General features: G+C 46.0%; 2 protein-coding genes across 4 annotated transcripts in view; both read left to right on the forward strand.

The window, feature by feature from the left end:
• Positions 1-5,960, forward strand: part of LOC308372685 (phosphofurin acidic cluster sorting protein 2-like) — a gene marked incomplete at its 5' end in the record, with an annotated part of 96,561 nt that extends 90,601 nt beyond the window's left edge. For both annotated transcript variants that reach the window (XM_080847960.1, XM_080847961.1), the window contains 2 exons: positions 1,066-1,179; positions 2,050-5,960. In XM_080847960.1, coding sequence (XP_080704086.1) covers positions 1,066-1,179; positions 2,050-2,165 — 230 coding nt within the window. In that variant the 3' untranslated portion in view covers positions 2,166-5,960. The remainder of the gene's footprint in view (positions 1-1,065; positions 1,180-2,049) is intronic.
• An 814-nt stretch (positions 5,961-6,774) lies between these two features.
• LOC308374912 (kinesin light chain 1-like) overlaps positions 6,775-25,304 on the forward strand; it is a 41,447-nt gene continuing 22,917 nt past the window's right edge. For both annotated transcript variants that reach the window (XM_080850884.1, XM_080850885.1), the window contains exons 1-3: positions 6,775-7,066; positions 21,763-22,069; positions 23,092-23,322. In XM_080850884.1, the coding sequence (XP_080707010.1) occupies positions 21,806-22,069; positions 23,092-23,322 (495 nt within the window). In that variant the 5' untranslated portion in view covers positions 6,775-7,066; positions 21,763-21,805. The remainder of the gene's footprint in view (positions 7,067-21,762; positions 22,070-23,091; positions 23,323-25,304) is intronic.

Here is a 25,304-nt window from a genome sequence, read left to right on the forward strand (position 1 = left end):
TACAATTACAACGCCATTTTCAAGACGGAACTTTCAAGAAAAACTGGATATCGTGAGGATAGGAAGTTTAATGAAACTTCTTTGCAGGTGGGACAATGCGATATTTAGTGGACAAACTTGTTAAAGCTCACATAGGCTACTTTCGGTGGACTGAATAAAACTTTGTAGACTAATCCCTGAAAATCGCCTTTTATTTTTAAGTTGTGACAGTAATATCCAAGCGATCATATAACTGAGAGTTTACTACTCTTAATGTATTGTTAATACGGGTGCATTGATTTTAAATGCTCCGGAAATATTAATTAAGTCTGTTGTACTCGACTATGTTAAGGTGATGCAATGCTCAATACTGCCTTTCTGTATAAATATATGGTTCGAGAGCCATGGCGTCATAATGATGGTATTAAGAGGTGGATTCACTCAGTTTAACATCGTGTAGGTAGGACATCGCTGAAGGCCTAGTCGTGAAATGCACGGACCGCCACTGTTGTCACTAATAGAACACAAACGTGAGGCGCGAGTCCATTTCAAGTCAAGTCAGATTAATTGTCAGTGTCTAATGTCTTCATTCAAGGACATTGAAATTGCGTTTCTTTTCCGTTTAAATGAGTTGCAAGTGCAATAAAAAACGGGCTGAAATTCTTGTCGTCCCAAATTAAATTGTTGATCGTCCCAATGACAATTTAATACGGCCCCGGGACGACGGGACGACGTTAATTTTAATCCCTGCACTCCACTGATACTGTAACCATGGATATCAGTGTCTATCTGTCTGCATCAGTCTGCTCTCAGACAGCCAAGAGGACCTGCAGCTTTGTCTGTAATGTCAAAGTTTAATGCGATACTAAAGACTCACTTTTACCTCGATCTCTCTTGATATTAGTTCAGTTGAGACTCTTTTAGTAAATCTTTAAAGTAAATTAATAAATAATAAACTTTGTAGTACTACATTATATAATGAGTTATCTAATGATTATTTTTGTATCTGTGTGTGTGTTTGTTTATGTGTGTGTGGGTGTGTGTTTGTTTATGTGTGTGTGTGTGTGTGTGTGTGTTTGTGTGCAGTGATTTTCCTGAGTAAGAAGCCCAAAGAGAAGGAAGTGGACTCGAAGAGCCAGGTGATCGAGGGCATCAGCCGCCTCATCTGCACTGCCAAACACCAGCACACCATGCTGAGAGGTATGGAGAGGCGCGCGCACACACACACACACACACACACACACAAACACACACACACACACACACACACAAGCACACACAAGCACACAAATTATCAGAACCTCACGTACACATTTTGCACAAAGAGTGGTACTCAAGCTTGTGCACACACAAATACAGCCATATGCAATCACGGTTTACTGCTGTATACTGACATCTGAATAGACACAGGTTTACACAGACACACACACAGACACACACAGACGCACACACCCATTTGTGTGTATTATGTGTATTTAAAGTCTCTTTCTGGCTGAAAGACCTTTTTGAAGCATTGCTGAGACAAGAAAGAATACCCACAACACAGAGAGAAAAATGTGTTGATCTAATGGAGTACTCTACTGCCACCCTGTGGCAACAATGTGTAGACCTGTGGCATCAATGTGTAGACCTGCACCATTGCAGAAGTGTGTAGGAATGTGTGATATCCATTATTTCCTTCATGTTGCTAATTAACTCTCACACACACACACACTAGTCTGCACCATTAATCACCACCAAAGACTTTTAAAGAGGTGTACACCCTCACACATAAATAGGTAGTAGCTTGCCCACAAGCTATTACTCCTACCCTTGCTTACTGGCTCCTTCTCAGCATTGACTTTGCACAGAGGTCAAAAGGTTGATTAATAAGAGCTAATATTTAAAAGTCATTTGCTAATAGCATTTTGCAGCGTGGGGTATCGCTCCTGTTTAAGCCATAAAGCATCTCTATGTGTTATTTACTCAGTGATCTTAGTTGAGAGGAGATGACCACTTAAGAGCTATTTCTAAATTAACTGCCGTGCATCCAGATCATCCACTGTAACTCTCTGCCTCTCCCTCTTGCAGTGTCCATTGACGGCGTGGAGTGGAACGACGTCAAGTTCTTCCAGCTGGCGGCCCAGTGGCCCACCCACGTCAAGCACTTCCCCGTGGGGGTATTCGGCTACACCAAGCCAGTCTGATACCCAGACACACACACACACACACCCCACGCCAAAACCCCCAACACTTCCACCTCCACCCCACAGACACGACCACCCCCCCACCTCAACTTGCCAGACCTCCCCTCCCAGGGGTCGCTGCAGATCTTTACCCCCCCCCCCACGGCCCCCTTGTGTGAGTGAAGCATGGGGCTGTCCAGGCTGTTACAGCGCAACGGAAAAAAAAATGAAAAGACTTTTTGGAAGAGAGAGAGAGAGCAAAAAAATAAGAAATACAGCCAAGTCTTAGAACGGAATGAAGGAGGAAAAGAAAAAGACGTACGAAAGTCAAGGACGGTTGGATTTTCCTGTGAGTGACTTGTGTTGACTTTTGAACCTGTGTGTCACCGCCATCTTGCCCACCTACCCCTTACTGGCTGTTGTCATGGTAACTGTGGATGTTATTGGTGTGTAATTATCTCCCTTCTACCTGGCTAAATGGAGTGGGATAAGGAAAAAAGAAAGAACAGTTTGTTCATGTATTTTCAAGCGAATGTGCTGCCTTTAAAAGATACAAAAATAAGAAAAAATAAGACAAAACACACGTCCCAGGGACAGTGTGTGTATTCATTAGGAGTTGGTAGTCAGCATATCAGGCAGCTTGGTTTTGCACTTTTTGGTTGTTTGATTTTTGTATAAGAAAGATGTTTTGTTTTGTTTTATTGTATTATTTCTGTGAAATCCTGTGAGTAGGTGCTCTGTGTGCTGTTTAAAGGGGGGGCAGGGAGACTAGTGTGTGTGTGTGTGTGTGTGTGTATGTGTCTCTGTGTGTGCATGTGTGTATGCATGTGTTATAGTGTGCTGGGGTGCTTAGAGAATGAAGTGTTGCTCTGAGACAGAACTATTTTCCTCTAACCAGAGAGGAATGCACTCCTTCTCCTCTTACAGTCGATATTTTCTAGTCCATTCTAAGTGACTTAAACTCCAGTTTCCTTTTTTTTATATATAGGACACGACGACTTAACTAGCTAGTATACTTGCCTTTTTTTATTTGAAACAAGTGTGTGTGTGTGTGTGTGTGTGTGTGTGTGTGTGTGTGTGTGTGTGTGTGATGTTTGAAGCATGTGAAAGAGTGGGGAATCCAGCAGCTTATTTCACTTAGGAGGATGCAGGAGTGGAGAGGCACTCGTGCACACACAGATATGTGTGTATGTGTATGTGTAGTATGTGTGTGTGTGGCATTTGTGCACACACAGATGTGTGTGTATGTGTATGTGTAGTATGTGTGTGTGTGGCATTTGTGCACACACAGATGGACACAGGCCTGTCTGTTGAACTATCTAAAAGAGGAAGGAAGGAAGGAAGGAGAGGCAGGCAGACAATCTTGTTTTGTTTTGTTTTTTGGTCACGCTAAAAGTTAGCGACACTTAGCTTATCATATACTATATATATATATATAGTGCTTATGATAGGCGCTTACCATATATATATATATATACTATATAGTGCTTATAGGTGCTTACTTATTTCATAAAGTCTGGACCAGCATCCTGGTGGTGCTTTGACCTTTGTATATTGACCTTTGTGTATTGTCAGTACAGGACTCACTCCGCCGTCTGGTAACTTGGGCCATCACTCCTGCGGTAGCCATTGTCGTGGCACTCCGAAGTGACCACTCTGAGGTGACCACTCCGAAGTGACCACTCTGAGGTGACCACTCTGAGGTGACCACTGTGAGAGCACGTGCAGTTATTGGTGGGGGATGGTTATTGCTGTTAAGGCAGCCACTGTATCTTTACCATCTAAATTCATCGCAGGGTCAACATCAGAGGGGCAGCCATATTGCCAGCGTGTGGCCACCCGTGTCAACCCAAACGTGCCGTGCATGGCATTATGAGTTGGCAGTGGGCATGGCATCTGTGGAACCAGTCAGCGTTGGCATCTAAGCCTCGTGTGTTGTTGTTGTGCCCACCCCTGACGCAGTCAAATAATGCCATGTGCGTCAGAGTCACACAGCGTGGCACCATCTGGTAATTCGGCGACTCTGCCAACGTTGCCATAGTCGACACCTACCGTTTTTGGCGATATCTGTACTTTCAATAAACACAGGACCTTCAAACCTTCTCTGATTTTAAGGGCTGATAACCACTGGGGGGGTCTGGAATGTTCTGTAAGGGTGTGAATGCTGGAGCTTGCAGGGGATGGTAGACCCCTAGCAAACACTCTCGTAAGGCTTACCGTGTATAAGTCTTATCTTTCTCTTGCGCTTTCTCTTTCTCTCTTGCTCTCTTCCTCTCTCTCTTTTTTTTCTCTGCCACATTAAAAACCCTTTAATAGTGAGTGCGTTTGCATTGCAAGACGATTTTTAGCTTTTACCGTTTGGAAGTGATTGGTCTGCTGTGATGGGATAGTTTTTCAAAAGCTCTTAAAAAGCTCCATTTCGGCTTGATAATACATAGTGTTTCCGTGTCACCGAAGGACTAGGGAGAACCGAAGAGAATGTCATTAAAGTGTTCTGAATGTTTATATACTGTATGTTTGCAAGCATGTGGTTTAACAAAGTCTGTGTGTGTGTGTGTGTGTGTGTGTGTGTGTGTGTGTGTGTGTAGGTGTGTGTGTGTGTGCGTGAGTGTGTGCGTGTGCGTGTGTGTGTTTGTGTGTGTGTGTGTGTTTGTGTGTGTGTGTGTGTGTACTGTGAAAGATTTGGGGATCTTATGGAACTTGCCTACAGGGAACGTTGCGTGTGAGTTTGTGTGTGTGTGTGTGCGCGCGCGTGGGTGTGTGTGTCTGTTTGTGTGTGTGTGTGTGTGTGTGTGTGTGTGTGTGTGTGTGTGTGTGTGTGTGTGTGTGTGCATGCGTTTGTGTCTATGTGTGTTTGTGTGTGTGTGTTTGTGTGCGAGCATGTGTGTATTTGATTAAACTGGAGTGGAACGTGACGCTTTATTGTCTGGGTGGATATTGTACAAAAGTATTATCCAACTGTAAAACTACGGATGTTTTATTTTCCCTCTCTCTGACTTTCTCTGTCTGTCTCTGAACATTTGTCGGTGAAACTTACAGTATAACTACAATGTATGAATTTTCAACGTTTATTGTATATATGACCTTTTTTTTTATTTTTTTTAAAGAAGGTATGAGATTTAGGGCCTGTGAGCTCTCAGAAGGTGAATTTGCCTTTTATTGAGGCGGTAGTGAAAGAGAAACTGTCTCTCTCTCACTCCCAGCTGACTCCAGGCCAGTGTGTATCCTCAATTCTGTCTCTGAAGCACTACTTTGTCTGCCATTTTGAGAAGACTGCCCTTTGGTCTATCCAACCGAGAGCTAACGGACATCACATGTACTAATATTGGGGCCGATCTGGTTTGGTTTTGGAATTTTAAAATGCGGACGTCTTTGCACAAAGTTACTTTTTTTAAATTATAAGACAGTATTCTTTTTTTTTTTTTTAAATAGACCACTGAGGAAAAAAAGTGTTTTGTTTGATCTTTTGTATAGTTTTGTTGTGTATGTACAAAACAAATTGTATTGTTTCATATCGTTTTAACTTTTTCGTGCAATGTCTTACACATAGCTTTTGTGTATTCCGAAACTTTCAGATTTTAACCTGGCTTGCGTTGTTCTTTAGAACTATTATTAACTGTTCATTAGTTCTTAAGAACTATTATAAACTGTTCAGTGGTTCTTAAGAACTATTATAAACTGTTCATTGTTGTGGTTGTTTTTATGGCCCTTTTTAAAAAGGAGTTGAGCTCTTTTATAGATGAGTTTGTTGTTTTTCTTCTGACATTTCAGCTGTTGGTGAGAGACTGTGGCTCCAAGCAGTGTGAAGAGGTTTTTTAAAGTGCACAGGAGAAGACTTGTGTGTGTTTATATTCTTTATCTCTCTTCACTCTCTTCTCTTTTTTTGTATTTGATAAATACTTAAATGACTATTCTTCAAATTCATACATGAATTACAAATATTGATGAGAATTAAAAAAAAAAATGAAAAAAGTCTGGAGTCTGGAATGTAAATTCATTGGTTATTGTTGCAGTTTACAATTACATGAGGTTGACAACACAAGAAGTACTGGCCAGCAATATAACAAAATAAGGTCACTTAGTGTTTCATGCTGTAATGTGTTAGGGGATTATTTAAACCGAATGGTTGCAGTGGTTACTAGGCTGTTACGATAACCTGCAGGTGGCACTGTAGAAGGGTAAATAGAGGCTATTGACAACTTGTGATTTCACCATAACACATTCATTAAACCGCTAGAATGAATCATCTTCGTTGCCCATCCCTTGTATTTACTTGTTAAGTAATATGTGTTTTATTGGTCTTCTCAATCATCATTCGGCTATGTGAAAGTGTTTAAAGAGAAACACAATTAAACTAACTTGCAATAAGCTGTTTTAACCGGATAATGACAGGTCAGCTGAAACCACTATTACAAAGTAAATACATAATTCTCCCACAAGTAACACAAGAACGCGTGTTATAGCATCCCACCACTCTGCCGCCGGCACTGCCAGCCACGCCCGATGCTGCAAGCGCAAGAAATCAAAACAAACGTCATCCCCAAACACCCGCGCTGAGGACACTGGGAAGGTACAGTCCGCCCGAGAGCAGACATTTTGGATTTAAAGCGACAAAGAGCTTCAGGCAGTAGGTCCACTGTAGGTTGAGACATAAACACCGCTGGCTGTTCGATAGAGTGACAGCCAACCAACTACACCCCACGCAGCTCTATGAGAGTGAAACCTTTAGTGAGGCAAGCGCACTGTGCGTTTGCTGTAGAATGGGGTTGTCCTGACTGATCCGCAGAATCTATCGTCTTTCCCGTTTCGACGCCTTTTTGAGCTGTGTTGTTGAAAACCGTCGGTTGCTCCGCTGCGGATAGCTGGTCACCGAGTCGACGTGAAGTTGCCGACCGGGGAGGAGGGAGTGACTGAAATCGCTGGTATGTTACTGCAGTGACCCACTGTACGGCTTTGTGTTTTGGTTACCTGTGTTTTTGACCCCTGTGACGCATAGCTAGCCTAAATTACAAGTTGCATGTTCTTACCACTAACCAGCCAATTAGTTCAATGTCATGTTAGCAGTAACGGTACAGTAACGTCCACTGCGGGCTAACGCTGCACACACCTGCCTTGAAATCTGACGCAAGACACGGGCAAAATGTTGATGACTTGCCAGAAACAAAAATGAACCCAACGTTATGTTTTCAGCAGTCAGTCACCTCAAACGGAGTCGTTATAACTACATTTATTATGCTACATTTGTTTGCGCTTCTATCCACAATCTCGCCACTGTTACCCTTCTATGTTGACACGATGGTGATTAACTGGATTATCAAAGGCTCTAGTCTTGCTCTATCCTTAGGTTTAGGCGAGGGTGACTCGTGACAAGTTAATGGATAGTCAACCGTAAATGAACTATGGACCAAGTACCCAACGTCACCATAGGTTACCGTCGGTAGGCTATATTCAGGTCGACTACTGAATCTGAGAGAAATAGGCCTTCAGAGCCTATTTCCTAATTCATCTCAGGTTTTTCTGTTATGTGAAGGGTGAACTTCAGAGCCCTTTATCATTGTGATTTTAAAGCAGGGCAGAGAGTTGAGTACAAAGTCCAGATAGGCAGACTGCCATCCTGCACTCCATATAAACCTATTTTTTTTACTGGTTTTCCCCCGGAGGTACCTTTTTCGTTTTATTTTCTTCTCTGAAAATATTTGTCTCTGCTAATTGTTCTTGTCCCTGAAAGTGAGGAACCAGAGGTTAGGCTACATGTTTTAAAAGACGTTCGTTGTGCTGTGTTGTGTTGTGTTGTGGTGTCTGATGCTAATATGAGGGTGCTCTTTATCTGTCCCTTGGAAGTCCACTCTTCGTCGTATCAGACAGTAACCCTCCTTTCTCCATATTAGCTGATCAATTGCTGTCAGCGTTTTCCTGTCCCTTCCCCCCACTGTGCTAGGGAGACTTTTGGCTCTTTGGTTTTGCCACGTTTTACACATGCACACATATCGTGGATTGTGTGTGTGGGTGGTTGTTGTTGTTTTTGTCTATCTTTGTTTTCATGCTAGACTGTTTGAAGAAGTGTGTGGTGTAAATATAAATATCTCTATCTCTCTCTATTATTTTCTTAATGCTCCTGTACTTCTCCTGCTTTTTCTTTCTCTCTTTAATTCTGCTGTCCTTTTCTCATTCCTTCCATACCTCCTTGTTATCCTCCTCGCTCTGTTCATCCCTCTCTTTCCGTCACCCCAGTATAGCTGTGAACTCTAATCTCTCCCCTCAACCCTCACCTGACCCCTTAGTCTCATTAGAGTCGTGAGGTGCGGAGGTCACGACAGCAGCACATTACAGTCATCTCCCACACACACACACACACACACACACACATGCACACACCCCTCTTCCTGCACTCAGATGTAAAATTCAACATGCACTACTCCTACATATTTAATTCGTGCACAGACTGAATAGCAAGCTCACCAATTAAATAATAATGCAGACTAAAGCCACATTGGCCCTGGAAACAGAAGACCGTGCTCCTAATGTTATAGTATATGCACGTTTCAGTGACAGAAATATATCCTGTTATAGTAACATCAAACACAGTTCTATTAACCGTAGGCGTTTATGGTCCAGTGAAGGCACAATGCTTCAGTAATAGACTTAGCCCAAATTATTCCCTGGTCCCGTCAAGTATACACACACACACTCACACATGCACACAGTCACACGCTGGATTTGGCTCATTCACACACACGTACACACACATGTGTACAATCACACTCTGGTCCTGATACACTCACACGCTCTCTCTCTCTCACACACACACACACACACACACACACACACACACACACACACACACACACACACACACACACACTCACACTCACACTCACACTCACACTCACACTCACACTCACACTCACACTCACACTCACACTCACACTCACACTCACTCACTCCAGTGACTAATCGAAGCCGAGCCCCCTGCCTGTGAACTGCCTCTCCGAGGCTGTATTGATCAGGACCTGCTCTGGTTTCCTGTAAAGCCATATTGCCCCCAGGCCCCTATGATCAAATTAGACCCACAGACAGAGGGAAGAAGGGAGGGAGGGAAAGAAGGAGAGGGATGGAGAGGCCGGGAGGGACGGAGTGATATCGGACTTCGCTCTGAGAACGTGTGTGTGTGTGTGTGTGTGTGTGTGTGTGTGTGTGTGTGTGTGTGTGTGTTTCTGTGTGTGTGTGTGTGTGTGTGTGTGTGTGTGTGTGTGTGTGTGTGTGTGTGACGTGTGTGTGTGTGTGTTTCTGTGTGTGTGTGTGTGTGTGTGTGTGTGTGTGTGAGAGGGTGTGTGTTTCTGTGTGTGATTTCATTATTGGACCTACATCTGGTCTCTTGGGAGCCATATTCTGAGTATGACCCAGGAAGGGCAGAATGGATGGCGTGGGCTGGGCTGATTGTGGTGATGGAGAGGCCATGGCTAACCCTGTTAGCTTAGGATGGAACGGGTAGGAAATAAACCCATCTGTGTGGGTCTTATAACACAAAGTCTGCAGATGCCAGAACGACACTAAGGCTAATCTGTTTTTTTAGCTGGGCAAGGCAGAATGACATTAAGTGGCCATTGGCCAAGCATTGGAAGATTATTCATATCAGCAGTAGCCAGCCCTCATTGAAGTAAGCCACATTAAAGATGTGTTTTTTTTTTTTTAAGTTTTCCTGGACTTGTAGTAAGACAATAATGTAGGGGCAATCTGAAGACGTGATTTAAAATATTGTTTTCCATCGGTGACCGGCACCTTGGTCATCAGTGACCAGTATTTGTTTACGTCTTTCTCACCTAAAATGATTATCAAAAGTATGTCAATATAAGAGGAGGTTAGCCCATTTTTTACAGTTATCTTTATAGTAAGACTACATCATCAAGGTAGGCATGGGCATTCTCTTTCACTCAAACGACTTTGAAATTAAATGGAATTGAAGTTCAAATAAAAAAATATTTGCGCATCAATGGATGCATTTCGGTCATAAACCTAGTTTGGCCTCCATGAAGGTCCTTGCCCAATACTGAACTTGTCAGAGCTTGATAACAGAGGCTTATGAACCTGAGCTCTCCCAGTTTAATTGTTTGGACAACCTCCTACCCTGTTTCTTTTTTACAGCGCTCTCAATGTTTGATCTAACACACCATTCTGCCCTCCACTGCCCTTTGAGCTTAAGACTTTTCCTTCTCTTTACTCACTTCCTTGGAAAAGCCCCTTTTGTGTTCAAAGTTAACTTGAGATTGGCATCACTGGTCCCAGAACGTTGAGAAACGTCAAAATGAAAAGTAAGCCTTTAGCTGGTCAAACGACAAAAACATCGAAGATTTAACACCAGTTGTGCTGTGTCGTTTACCTCAGTGTTCACTGGCTTTGCTGATGAAGTTTTGTGGGGTTGAAGCTAGTCAGCTTGGTTTATTGTGTGTGTGTGTGTGTGTGTGTGTGTGTGTGTGTCTGTGTGTGTGTCTGTGTGTGTGTCTGTGTCTGTGTCTGTGTCTGTGTCTGTGTCTGTGTCTGTGTCTGTGTGGCCACGTACAGTGGCAAGTTATCTTTCTATTTTACTCTCCGTGTTCCTCTTTTTCTCTCCTTGATTATGACGCTCTCACGATGACTGTCCTTTATCTCTGTCTTGTGAGGGCTAACTGACATCCCTCTCTTCTCGTGTCTCTATGTCTCTGTCTTGTTAAGGCTAACTGACGTCCCTCTCTTCTCTTCTCATCTCTGTGATCGTGTCTCTCTGTCTTGTTAAGGCTAACTGACGTCTCTCTTCTCGTCCCTATCTCTCTTCTCGTCTCTGTGATCGTGTCTCTATGTCTCTGTCTTGTTAGGGCTTACTGACGTCCCTCTCTTCTTGTGTCTCTATGTCACCCATCCTTTTGCCTCCTCTCTCTCTGCCTCTCGCTCCCTCACACACAGTCGAACAGACATGCAAACACGAATGCAAACATGCATAAATCTGCACACCAATACTGGCAAACAGTCATCAGCCCCTCTCTCTCTTTCTCTCTCTCTCTCTCTTTCTCTCTCTCTCTCACTCCCTCTCTCTCTCTCTCTCTCTCTCTCTCTCTCTCTCTCTCTCTCTCTCTCTCTCTCTCTCTCTCTCTCTCTCTCTCTCTCCCCCCCCCTCCTCTTCCTCCCCCTGCCGTTCTGCTGGTTGTGGTGTTGACTCAGAGGCTGAGTCAGGTCTGCTGGCCCTGCAGCTGTGCGGAGGTGACATTACAGCACTGCATCACTGCCTCAAACACTCTGCCTTCAGGCGCACACGCACACACGCACACACACACACACACACACACACACACACACACAAACACTCCGCCTTCGAGCGCACACACACACACACACACACACACGTACACGCACAAACACACACACACACCCTCAAACACTGCCTTCGAGCTGACACAGACACACACACACACACACTGCGCTCACTCTCTACGAAAATAGTGTGACATCCTAAACATCATCAGAGAACTCCACCAACAAAACACACAAGGACACACCCATGTGTGAGCACATGCACATGCACACACACGCTAAACACTTTCATGTCTATTAAAGGTACAGTCTGTGTTTCTAATCCCCATTTCTGTCAAATGAAGGGATTTGCTCCTCATTGTCCTCTAGCTCTCCGTTCTGTTACCCTTCATAAACCACTCACTGTCACACACACACACATACACATACACACACACACACACACACACACACACACACACACACTGCCACTCACACACACACACACACACACACACACATGCTCAGAGTCACACACACACTCACAGGCTCAGAGACAAACACACACACACACACACACACACACACACACACACACACACACACTCACACACACACTGTCACTCACTCACATACACACACACACAAATGCTTAGAGACACAGACACACACACACAGGCTCAGAGACACACGAACACACACTCACTGTCACAGACACACACACACACACCCACACACACACACACACACACACACAGGCTCAGAGAGTGCTCTGTCATCTAGTACTGCCTCTGCCTCTCACCACAGAGGGAAGTTGGCAGTTCGGACAGGGCTGAAAACACGAGGAAGAGAATAACAAAGAGACCTGCTATTAGGGGCATTGCTGAAGTTGCAGATTTCCCTTTCTTTCTTTGCAGGGAAATGTTTCTATTATATATATTACGTCCGCTTGTTTTGTCAGTGTCCGATGTGAGAAGTCAATGATATATATATATATATATATTTCCCCCAGGTATTCACTTTTTGTCTGTTTCTTGGTTCGTTGTTTTTTCTGTGCCAGGCACCAAAAACTATTTCGGCCTACTCATCATTTCTGTGACCCTGTGATTCGGAACAGTAAGGCATCAAAGTTGTGCGAGCATCAATTTCTGTCAATTACCATTCATATAAGTAGCCATTATCTCAGATGATGTCATTGGACACCCAGGTTTGTATGTTTGCGGCTGGGGTCCATTGCAGTGCTCTCGTCATCCATTGCCCTCACCACTGACTTTTGGACTCTGAATCATCATATTCCTGCCCATGGGTTTGACTCACTAGTCCTGTTGATTGCTTTGGTCTGATTTTCAGGGAAGAACCAATAGTAGGGGTTACGTGACCGAGCACGTCCAAAGCTGTTGTGAGCTTTTAGTACACTTCACAGGCCGTTGGCAAACTCATGAACATCATTCAATAGTGATTCAGGTCTATTTATTTTAATACTGCTTGTGTTGAATAATTATATATATATAATATATTAAAATTGAATTCAATAAAAAGAAACAAATGAAATATCAGTACAGACTAAAGCGTAGTTTCGGTGTGAAAGAACAGTATTCTTTAAATGCTCTTCCAAGCATGTGGTAGGCCAGTTAAAATCTGGATCAACTCAAGCAGAAAACACACACACACACACATCTAAACACAGCATAGGCACACCAGTCACACCTGTGCCTAGTCTTCAATCACATACACACACACACACACACACACACACACACACACGTCTATATACAACATACACACACCAGTCACACCTGTGTCTAGTCTTTAAACACATACACACACACACACACACACACACACCATTTGCCACCTGTGCCGTGCCACCCACAGAGGGAAATAAACCCTTCCAGACTTCCTCTGATAGCCACATGTAAAGCCTCTACAGGAGCCCCTAGCAACAGAGGCAGCAGGAGCACCATTACAAATTCCCATAATTCCACCCGTCTCTTAGATGGAGCAGTGTAAGAATGTTTCATGGCTACTGTAGGGATAAGAGGAGGTGTGTGTGTGTGTGTGTGTGTGTGTGTGTGTGTGTGTGTGTGTGTGTGTGTGTGTGTGTGTGTGTGTGTGTGTGTGTGTGTGTGTGTGTGTGTGTGTGTGTGTGTGTGTGTGTGTGTGTGTGTGTGTGTGTGTGTGTGTGTGTGTGTGTGTGTGTGTGTGTGTGTGTGTGTGTAGGGAGACGATGCGTGGAGAATGGTGATGCATTAATGATGGTGGTGGAGATGGGGATGCATTGCCAGTACTCTGACTGCATCTTGCAATATTAGCCCTCCTGCGAATGTAATACACACAGACACTCCCTCTCTCTCTCTCCCTCTATCTGTCTCCTCTCTCTCTCTCGCTCTTTCTCCCTCCCCCCTCTCTCTCTGACTCTCTCTATCTGTCTCCTTCTCTCTCTTTCTCCCTCCCCCCTCTCTCTCTCTGACTCTCTATCTGTCTCCTTCTCTCTCTTTCTCCCTCCCCCCTCTCTCTCTGACTCTCTGTCTCTTTCTCTCTCCCCCCCTCTCTCTCTGACTCTCTATCTGTCTCCTTCTCTCTCTTTCTCTCTCCCCCCCTCTCTCTCTGACTCTCTATCTGTCTCCTTCTCTCTCTTTCTCCCTCCCCCCTCTCTCTATCTGTCTCCTTCTCTCTCTTTCTCTCTCCCCCCCTCTTTCTCTGACTCTCTGACTTTTTTCTTCTCTCTCCCTCCCACATACCAGCTAGCTTTGTTTTGCGTGTCATCATACATCGTACATCCCTCTGTCTGTGTCACTCACCTCCAGCCACATCAACCCACCTGCTGCAGGCCTCTGTCTCTCAGTCTCCTCAGCATCCTAGGCATCTCTCTGAGTCGTCTCAGCATCCTAGGCATCTCTCTGAGTCTCCTCAGCATCTCGCCTCAGCATCCTAGGCATCTCTCAAAGTCTCCTCAGCATCATAGGCATCTCTCTGAGTCTCCTCAGCATCTCGCCTCAGCATCCTAGGCATCTCTCAAAGTCTCCTCAGCATCATAGGCATCTCTCTGACTCTCCTCAGCATCATATGCATCTCTCTGACTCTCCTCTGCATCATAGGCATCTCTATCGGCATCCTCAGCATCCAAGGCATCTCTCTCGTCATCCTAGGCATCTCTCCGACTCTCCTCTGCATCATATGCATCTCTCTGAGCCTTATTATCATCCTAGGCATCTCTCCGACTCTCCTCTGCATCATATGCATCTCTCTGAGCCTTATTATCATCCTAGGCATCTCTCCGACTCTCCTCTGCATCATATGCATCTCTCTGAGCCTTATTATCGTCCTAGGCATCTCTCTGAGTCTCCTCAGCATGCTAGGTCATCTCTCTGAGTCTCCTCAGCATGCTAGGCACCTCTGCCTCTGAGTCTCCTCAGCATCCTAGGCACCTCTGCCTCTGAGTCTCCTCAGCATCCTAGGCACCTCTGCCTCTGAGTCTCCTCAGCATGCTAGGCACCTCTGCCTCTGAGTCTCCTCAGCATGCTAGGCACCTCTGCCTCTGAGTCTCCTCAGCATCCTAGGCACCTCTGCCTCTGAGTCTCCTCAGCATCCTAGGCATCTCTCTTAGCCTCCTCAGCATCCTAGGCATCTCTCTGAGTCTCCTCAGCATCATATGCATCTCGCCTCAGCATCCTAGGCATCTCTCAAAGTCTCCTCAGCATCATAGGCATCTCTCTGACTCTCCTCAGCATCATATGCATCTCTCTGACTCTCCTCAGCATCATATGCATCTCGCCTCAGCATCCTAGGCATCTCTCAAAGTCTCCTCAGCATCATAGGCATCTCTCTGACTCTCCTCAGCATCATATGCATCTCTCTGACTCTCCTCTGCATCATAGGCATCTCTATCGGCATCCTCAGCATCCAAGGCATCTCTCTCGTCATCCTAGGCATCTCTCCGACTCTCCTCTGCATCATATGCATCTCTCTGAGCCTTATTATCATCCTAGGCATCTCTCCGACTCTCCTCTGCATCATATGCATCTCTCTGAGCCTTATTATCATCCTAGGCATCTCTCCGACTCTCCTCTGCATCATATGCATCTCTCTGAGCCTTATTATCATCCTAGGCATCTCTCCGACTCTCCTCTGCATCATATGCATCTCTCTGAGCCTTATTATCATCCTAGGCATCTCTCTGACTCTCCTCAGCATCCTAGGCACCTCTGCCTCTGAGTCTCCTCAGCATGCGCGTGCGTGTGTGCTGATATCGACCTAGCTTTTTATCTTTTATAGATTTCAAGCACAAGTGTCAACATGCCAACATGGGCTATTTGTTCTCAGTATAGCCTACGTGTGTGTGTGAATGGCTGTAAGTGTGTGTAAAAGGCTGTTAGTGTGTGTGTGTGTGTGTGTGTGTGTGTGTGTGTGTGTGTGTGTGTGTGTGTGTGTGTGTGTGTGTGTGTATAGCCTACGTGTGTGTGTGCATGGCTGTAAGTGTGTGTATAGCCTATGTGTGCATGGCTGTAAGTGTGTGTATAGCCTATGTGTGTGTGTGTGCATGGCTGTAAGTCTGAGTCCCCTCCTCCTCCTCATCCATCTGTCTTTACTCTCCCTCTCTCTAAATTATTGAGAGATTCCTTCTTCCAGATGCGTGTGTGTGTGTGTCATGTATATGAAATGTGTGTGTGTGTGTGTGTGTGTGTTGAGGTCTAGAAATGTTTTCCCTCTAGCATCTGTGTCTAAGCCTCCATCCTTAGTGATTAGATTAGGGTGCACTGAAGCTGCTGGCTGATGATGCCTTCAGTACTGTCTAGATAGTAGTGTGCACTATCCTGTAGGCTAAGTGTTTAAGGCCTGTGCCCTATCCTGTAGGCTAAGTGTTTAAGGCCTGTGTGCTATCCTCTAGGCTAAGTGTTTAAGGCCAGTGCACTATCCTCTAGGCTAAGTGTTTAAGGCCTGTGTGCTATCCTCTAGGCTAAGTGTTTAAGGCCAGTGCACTATCCTCTAGGCTAAGTGTTTAAGGCCTGTCCACTATCCTGTAGGCTAGGTGTTTGAGGCCTGTGTGCTATCCTGTAGGCTAGGTGTTTGAGGCCTGTGTGCTATCCTGTAGGCTAGGTGTTTGAGGCCTGTGTGCTATCCTGTAGGCTAGGTGTTTGAGGCTTGTACTAAGGTACCTTGTTCTCTATCTTGCTTCATTGCTTCATCAATGGAGAAGGAACACGTTAAGGAAATGGGGGTAGTCCTATTTATGAAAAGAAAAGTCAAAGATATCCATTTTCTTGAAGAGTTCGATCACTTGCGCTGAATGTGTGCGAGTGCGGGCGTCTGGAAATGGCTTGTGAAGTGGTGTCCCACTCCCAGTCCTACTCAGAAATGCCTAAGCGTCTCAAAAAATAGGGAGACAGAAAAATCATATTATCTTCGGGTTCAAGAATTTGAGCACTTGTGATTGCTTTGCCATAAAGCTTGAATGATCTCACAGCTGATCGCATTAGATGCCAACAGACGACAGATGTCTTCCTCTCACTTGGAATTACTTAGTCAATAAATCACAACTTTATGAGCTGTCGCCATGTCTGGATATGTAAAATTTTGTAACAATAAAAAAAAATCTATATCTATAAAATAAAATGTTAACGGGAGGGCAAACATAGCCATAATGGATTCATACTATGAGGTACTGAAACGGGTCAAACCGTGTTATACCCAAACCTAATTGCGTAGCCATACCTCTTGGCTAAACTAGCATCTGTGGTATGGTTGAAGCTGAAAAGCCAGCTGACAACATCTGTCTGTCTGTCTGTCTGTCTTTGCCTGGACAGCTGAGCACAGAACCGAGGCTTGTCATGCTTTCACTGGGGTCTTGGGAACCATTTGTTCTCTCCGTTGTTGCTCTGCTTTGAATAGAAGTGGCGCAGAAGAACATTGCTCGGAACATTCTGTGCATTGTGAGGAATCCCCCTCAGACGACTTAAGTCTTCACTCTGTGTTCTCACCACGTCTCTTCTTTTCTCTCTCTCTTTCTCTCTTGTTCTCTTTCTTTCTCTCTCTCTCTTTCTCTCTCTCTCTTTCTCTCTCTCCCTCTCTCTCTCTCCCTCAGACGACTTAAGTCTTCACTCTGTGTTCTCACCACGTCTCTTCTTTTCTCTCTCTCTTTCTCTCTTGTTCTCTCTCTTTCTCTCTCTCTCTTTCTCTCTCTCTCTTTCTCTCTCTCCCTCTCTCTCTCTCCCTCAGACGGCTTAAGTCTTCACTCTGTGCTCTTACCACGTCCCTTCTTTTCTTTCTCTCTGGTTTGTGTCTGTAACTCTACTTCTCTGTAAGATAACGAAAGACTTCTATCTTCACTTTGTAGTCCTTTCTTTTTCTCTTTCCTTCTACCTCTCTCTCTCACACACACAAACACAAATGCTGGCAATCATCAGCATCTCCCTCTATATATATCTCTCTCTCTCTCTCTCTCTCTCTCTCTCTCTCTCTGTCCCTCCATCTACTCATGTGCATACTACTCTCCAGGATAGTCTAGCTTACACACCCTAGCTGATGCCATAACTGCTGCATTGATAACCCTCTTTCTGTTGTTTCTGTCTAGCTGTATGGCTCAACCCTTAGTGTAACCCTCCGGCATTACATAACTTGCAACAACAAAAATAGGCATTGTATTTCATTGTATTTTTTTAAGCTGCCTGGTTTCTTGGGGTCAGACTACCATTTGTAAACAAGTGGAGAAACAGGGTGAGGAGTTATACAGGTGTGTGTGTGTGTGTGTGTGTGTGTGAGTAGGTGTTATCGCACCTTTTATACCACGTCTGCCACCCTACCCATCTCTGATTGGCCCCTGCTCCATCTCATGTCCCACCCACTGCTCTGGTGTTTCCATGGATATCGGCAGATTTGCCCGTCCCTACGAGACCCCATGAGTCGTTATTATAAGTGGGGCTCAAGCACAACACACACACACACACACACACACTCTCTCTCTGTCACACACACACTCACACAAACACACACACACCCAAACACTGTTTCTCTCTCTCATGCACACACACACACATAAATACACTCTGTCATGCACACACACACAAATACATACTCTCTCTCACACACCCACACACACACACAAAAACACTGTCTCTCTCTCATGCACTTACACACAAATACCCGCTCTCTCTCATGCGCACACGCACACACACACTCTCTCCGTCTTTCACTCACTCGCTCGCTCACACACACACACACACACACACACACACGCTCTGTTTACTGAACATGGCCCTAAGCAGGCGCTAAGTCCCTGACTAAACACCAACAAGGTTGTGAAAAATGATTGCGTTTTAGGTTGGTGACAAGTCATGCCAGGGCAGTGTGTGTGTGTCATAAGAATTTGGAGATTTTGATTTGGTGTGTGTGTGTGTGTGTGTGGGTGTGTGGGTGGTTTTTTCAGGGGCATTACGTGCTAGAATCAGTCTCTTTGCACCCTCATGGCAAAAACATATTGCCCCTCTGTTGTGTGTGTGTGTGTGTGTGTCTGTGCCTGGGGATGCTGGACCCTCCAGCCCACCCATGTGACCACACTCCCTCACTGCACATTTAAATGTTTAAATGTGTCCACTCCCAGAAACACACACACACACACACACACACACTATACTGTATGTCTTTCTTTCTTTTCTCTCTCTCTCCCCCACTCCCTCACTCTCCCACTTTCTTTCCCAGAATTCCTCCTTCCTTTGCATGCCCCTCTCCCAGCTTCCGTCCTGATCACATGTTGGCACGACTCATGACGAGGTCGTTCGGGTCGGAGTGTGAACCCAGTGTTGCACTGACTGACGCCTCGTGAATCCAATAGCCTTATGCTAAGAAGCCACTTTAAACTGACCCTTAGAAGACATTTTTTTTTTTTCGTTTTTGTTTTTTTTTTTCGTTCATGAAGGGGACTTTAGGGAGCTTGTGATCGACAGGATCAGGGACGCTGGGTAAGATCCCGGAGAGAGAAAGCGGCGCCTTACAGAAACACACGGAGGTCAGGCCTGTTTAAGTCTGTAATTAGCTCGCTAATTGAGTGTGAAAATGGCCTGTGAAGCGGAGGGAGCTTTGTTAGTTCTGTGGTGCGGTTATTTAACCCAGAGCAGAGGTCAGTGTCGCTAACATGGGTGCGTGCCGTGGCCGAGGAGATAATCATTCTTCCACTTTAACTTCCTCCCTTCTCCAATTACTAACTCGGTCTCCCCCTTTCCCCTCTTGTGTTCCTGGTTCCCTATGTGCACTGGTGATGAATAACCCCTTCTTCTCATCTGCTAATGTGACCCCACTCTCCCCCTCTTTCTTCCCTTACTCTCCCCCTCTTTCTTCCCTTACTCTCCCCCTCTTTCTTCCCTTACTCTCCCCCTCTTTCTTCCCTTACTCTCCCCCTCTGTGACATACTCTCCCCCTCTTTCTTCCCTTACTCTCCCCCTCTTTCTTCCCTTACTCTCCCCCTCTTTCTTCCCCTACTCTCCCCCTCTTTCTTCCCTTACTCTCCCCCTCTGTGACATACTCTCCCCCTCTTTCTTCCCTTACTCTCCCCCTCTTTCTTTCCTTACTCTCCCCCTCTTTCTTCCCCTTCTCTCCCCCTCTTTCTTCCCTTACTCTCCCCCTCTGTGACATACTCTCCCCCTCTTTCTTCCCTTACTCTCCCCCTCTTTCTTCCCCTCTTTCTTCCCTTACTCTCCCCCTCTGTGACATACTCTCCCCCTCTTTCTTCCCTTACTCTCCCCCTCTTTCTTCCCTTACTCTCCCCCTCTTTCTTCCCTTACTCTCCCCCTCTTTCTTCCCTTACTCTCCCCCTCTTTCTTCCCTTACTCTCCCCCTCTTTCTTCCCCCACTCTCCCACTCTTTCTTCCCTTACTCTCCCCCTCTTTCTTCCCTTACTCTCCCACTTTTTCCTCCCCACCATCTTGAGTCTCTGTCTCTCCTTGCTATTTTTACCCTCCATCCTCCAGTCCTGTTTCTATCTTCTCCTCCCCATCCCTTTCCCTATTTTGTTCTTCTTCCATGTTCACTCCTCTATTTCTCTTCATCACCTTCTTTTTGCCTCACACTTCATCATTCATACCTCGTATTTTCCTTCTTTTCTGTCTTCTCTCTTTCTCTCTCTCTCTCTCTCTCTCCTATGTCCCTCTCTCTCTGTCCTTTCTTTGTCTTCAGCTCCACCTTTTGCATCACCCATTTTTCCCGCTCTCCCTTTTTCCTTCTTATTTGTATCTCCCTCGTTCCTTTCTCTCTCTCCATCCTTTCTCTCTCTGTGTTTCATTGTCTTTGTCCTTCATGCCTCGCTTCATGCTAACGGGCTGCAGAAAGGGGGAAGATGAAGAGAGAACACACACACACACACACACACACACACACACACACACATACACACGTATGCAGATTTACACACACACACATAAATACGCACACACACACACACACACACAAATATAAATACACACACGCAAACACACAGCCTGTTCCTAGACATACTGTAAACTTGTGCCAAATCTGCACGCCTTCTTTTTGTGGAACAGAATAGTGTTGTTCCTCATGGAGTTGAAGACTTGGCACAGGGAACACACACACACACACACACACACACACACACATACACACTCACAGACACACACACACACACAGTTATTGGAACAGTTACTAAACTGTTCATGCATTCTGTCCACAACATTCTCCTACATGCAGTAACAAGCTGTGTAATTCATCCCCAAGCATGCGTGTGTGTGTGTGTGTGTACAAGCTGTGTGTAATTTATCCCCATGTCTAAAACAACCCCCTCACACAGTTTATTTCTCCCACTCATATTTACTCCCTCCCTCTGTCTCTTCCTCCGGGTCCTAGTGGACTAAGAGCATGTCTGTCTAGCCGAGTGTTTCCTCTCTCGTGTCTATCAATGTCCAGGAGAGATTTGAGAGGGAGTCTCAACTCTCATATTGTATGCTGGCATCACAAAAGTGGAATTGGAAACCAGATGGAGATTAACATGGTGTACCCGTCTCCATGGGGATGGTGTACCTGTTTCCATGGAGATGGTGTACCTGTCTCCAGCTCCTCTCCTTTATTCTGTTATTTTTTTCTGTCTCTTTTTTTTTTTCTTCCTCTGTCACCAACCCCGACTGCAAGAGCACACCCACCATTGTGCACCCATCTTTTTACCTCTTACATCCCTCTCTCATTCTCTCTCACTCTCTCCAAAACGTATCTATTTCTCCTTCTTCTCCCTCATTCTCGCTCTCCCTCTCCCTCCCTCTCTCTCTCTCCTGTAGGCTCTAGCATGTTCATTATTTTGTCATTCCATCCTGTCTCTCCCTTCCTTAATAAGTGTCTCTCTCTCTCTGTCCGTCCGCAGGCTCTAGACCCCGTGTGACTTTATCAGCGGCGGCGGCGGCAGCATGTCCACCATGGTGTACCCGGTGCGCGGCAGCGGCGGCGAGGAGAAGCTGGAGAAGCTGACGCAGGAGGAGATCATGGCCAACACGCGGCTGGTGGCGCAGGGCCTGGAGGCGCTGAAGAGCGAGCACAACGCCATCCTGCACAGCCTGCTGGAGACCATCAAGTGCCTGAAGAAGGACGAGGAGGCCAGCCTGGTGCACGAGAAGTCCAGCCTGCTGCGCAAGTCCGTGGAGATGATCGAGCTGGGCCTGGGGGAGGCGCAGGTGAGGAGGGAGGAGCGTGTGTGTGTGTGTGTGTGTGTGTAGGGAGACGCAGGTGAGGGGGGAGGAGGGTGTGTGTGTGTGTGTGGGGAGACACAGGTGAGGGGGGAGGAGGGTGTGTGTGTGTGTGGGGAGACGCAGGTGAGGAGGGAGGAGGTGTGTGTGTGTGTGTGTGTGTGTGTGTGTGTGTGTGTGTGTGTGTGTGTGTGTGTGTGTGTGTGTGTGTGTGTGTGTGTGTGTGGGGAGGAGGGAGGCGCAGGTGAGGAGGGAGGAGCGGGCGTGTGTGTGTGTGTGGGGAGGAGGGGGTGAGGGGGGAGGAATGTGTGTGTGTGTGGTGTGGGTGTGTGTGTATGGGGGGGCGGGATGTTTGTGTGTGTGTGTGTATGGGGGGGCGGGGTGTGTGTATGTGTATGTGCATGTGTGTGTGTATGGGGGGGCGTGGGTTGTGTATGTGCATGTGTTTGCACGCCTGGTCTATGTAAAGTAGACCAAGCTGAGGGTCTGAGAGGCAGGTGTATGTGCCTATGGCTGTTTCCTGATCAGTGACAAAAATAATTTGTTAACAAATTACTTAGACTCAGTATTATAGCATTATAAATATATTCATAAATGTTTATAACGTATTGATAATGCATCAAAACAACTGACATAAGTCTATATAATTATTTATAAATAGATATGACTGTGCTTTTAAAGAGTCATGATGATGTGGTATAAGCCCCACACAACTGTTATTAGGTGGGGTCACATATGGCTCCAAAAAGAGCATTTGGTGAATAAATAGCAAATATGTCATCGGTACCATTATTTTTATGAGGCATTATAAATACTTAAATAACTCTTTTTGAGTGTGTTTATAATGTTTTATGGATAATGGGTTCAAAGTGTTACCAAATATTTCATCAACCAGCCCTGAGACTCCAGACACCACTCAAAGATCCAATAAAGGAATTCATTCTGAGATCTGAACCTTACCTGCCACCCCCCTCCTCCTCCTCCCTCCCTCCCCCCCCACCTCCTCCCAGGTGATGATGGCGCTGTCGAGCCACCTGAGCGCGGTGGAGTCGGAGAAGCAGAAGCTGCGTGCGCAGGTGCGGCGCCTGTGCCAGGAGAACCAGTGGCTGCGTGACGAGCTGGCCAACACGCAGCAGAAGCTGCAGAAGAGCGAGCAGAGCGTGGCCCAGCTGGAGGAGGAGAAGAAGCACCTGGAGTTCATGAACCAGCTCAAGAAGTACGACCAGGACGTCTCCCCCACGGTGAGAACACACACACACACACACACACACACACACACTCATGCATGTATAATATACATAGACCTGGAGTTTATTAACCAGCTCAAGAAGTACGACCAGGACGTCTCCCCCACGGTGAGAACTCAAACACACACACACACACACACACACGCTCATGCATATATAATATACATAGACCATGGAGTTATCTTATGACCAGGACGTCTCCCCCACAGTGAGAACACACACACACACACGCACACACACACACACACACCCTGACCTGGGGTTAATAAATCAACTTAAGAAGCCCAGGACATCTCACCCACGATAGGAATGACCTTATGACAGACACACTCTCTGAAGCACGGACACACTACATATAAGCTGCGCAATCAAGAAATGCATACATCTTCCATACAGTTCATATGTGTCAAATTAAACCAAGACTAAATTAATGGATGCTCCTGGACACACACACACACACACGCACACACACAGCCACGCACACACAAACACACAAAGCCACCCCCCCCCCCACACACACACACACACACACAGCCACCCATAACTCTGCTTGTTCTGTCCACCCCTCCTTCCCGCTTCCTCTTCCTTGATAAAAAGCCTCGCCTGCCAGTGCATCTATCGTCCTCCTCCCCCACCTCCTTGCGTGGTCCACTCCATCACGCGCCCTCCAACCCCCCACCTCCTCCTGTGCTCCCTGTTCAATGTGTGGACCTTCCTCCATCACACGCCCTGCCCAGAGGGGACCCTGCTTACTCCTGAGTCTCACTCCTCCAACGGTGCCGAGACGACATTGATTATTTTCCCCTCCCGGACAGAGGAGGTTGGACGGTGGAGGGGGGGTGGGGGGGGCTGGGGTTAGGGGTTAAAGGTGCTATCCATCGCTCTCTTCCTCCACGTTCTCCTCCACTCCTTTCTTTTCCTCCCTCCTTCTATCCATCTCTCCACCCTCGGCTCATGGATAGATGGATCAGGTTCCTGTTCTCTATCAGGGAGGAGTGGAAACTCATCTCTCTCCCTCATTCTCTCTCTCCCCTCCTTCTCGCTCTCTCTCATTCTCTCTCTCTCTCTCTCCCTCCCCTCCCCCTGCAGTGTTTCCTCTGGGTTCACTCTCTGTTATATTTGCATTGATGTATTCCTTCCCTCCACTTGTATCCCATTATATTTCACACCTTTCCTATCTGTCATATATTGGCACTGATACACCTCCCATCTACACTTTAACTTTCTATTATTTTACATGTGCTCACAGTCAAGGCTCTCCCTTTAAATCTCTCTCTCATATCCTCCTCCCCACTCTCTCTCTCCTACTCCCTGCTCTCTCTCACACAACCCCGTAACCCTCTTCACTCTCTCTCTTTCTCTCTCTCTCTTCCCCCTCTCTCCCTTGGCATCTGTCATCTATCATTCTCTCCTGCATAGAGTACTATTACCATAAGAGTGGCAACTCATACCTCTCTCTCTCTCAATCTTTCTCTTTCTCTCTCCTCTCCTCTCTCTCTCTATTCTGTTCTGTCTTGCCTCACTGTATGTCATATTCCTTTCAGCCTGTCAGACGTGAGGATACAGGGGTTGTTACACATAGCATGTACATATGAAGGTGCACTCTAGTCAGAATGCCCTTTCTGCCATGGTGTCACACGGATCCCATTCAAACACACGTCCCAAAACAGCCTGTCATATTCCAATACACTTAATTTCTTCACAGTGGCGTTTATGTTTACAGTCTCCTTTAGTCTGCTGCTTTCATTCCCCCCCCTCTCTCTCTCTTTCTTTCTTTCTTTCTTTCTTTCTATCTCTCCCTTTCTCTCTCTTTCTTTCTTTCTTTCTTTCTCTCTCTCCCTTTCTCTCTCTCTCTTTGTTTCTTTCTTTCTTTCTTTCTTTCTCTGTAGAAGTGGGAGTGGAGGAGGATGCTGTTGCCTTAGGCGTCTCTCTCACACTCATTCATCCTCTCTCCTTCCTTATTTCTGACATTTATA

Source organism: Sprattus sprattus (genome assembly GCF_963457725.1).
Source record: "Sprattus sprattus genome assembly, chromosome: 1".
In the NCBI taxonomy this organism is placed as follows: Eukaryota; Metazoa; Chordata; class Actinopteri; order Clupeiformes; family Clupeidae; genus Sprattus; species Sprattus sprattus.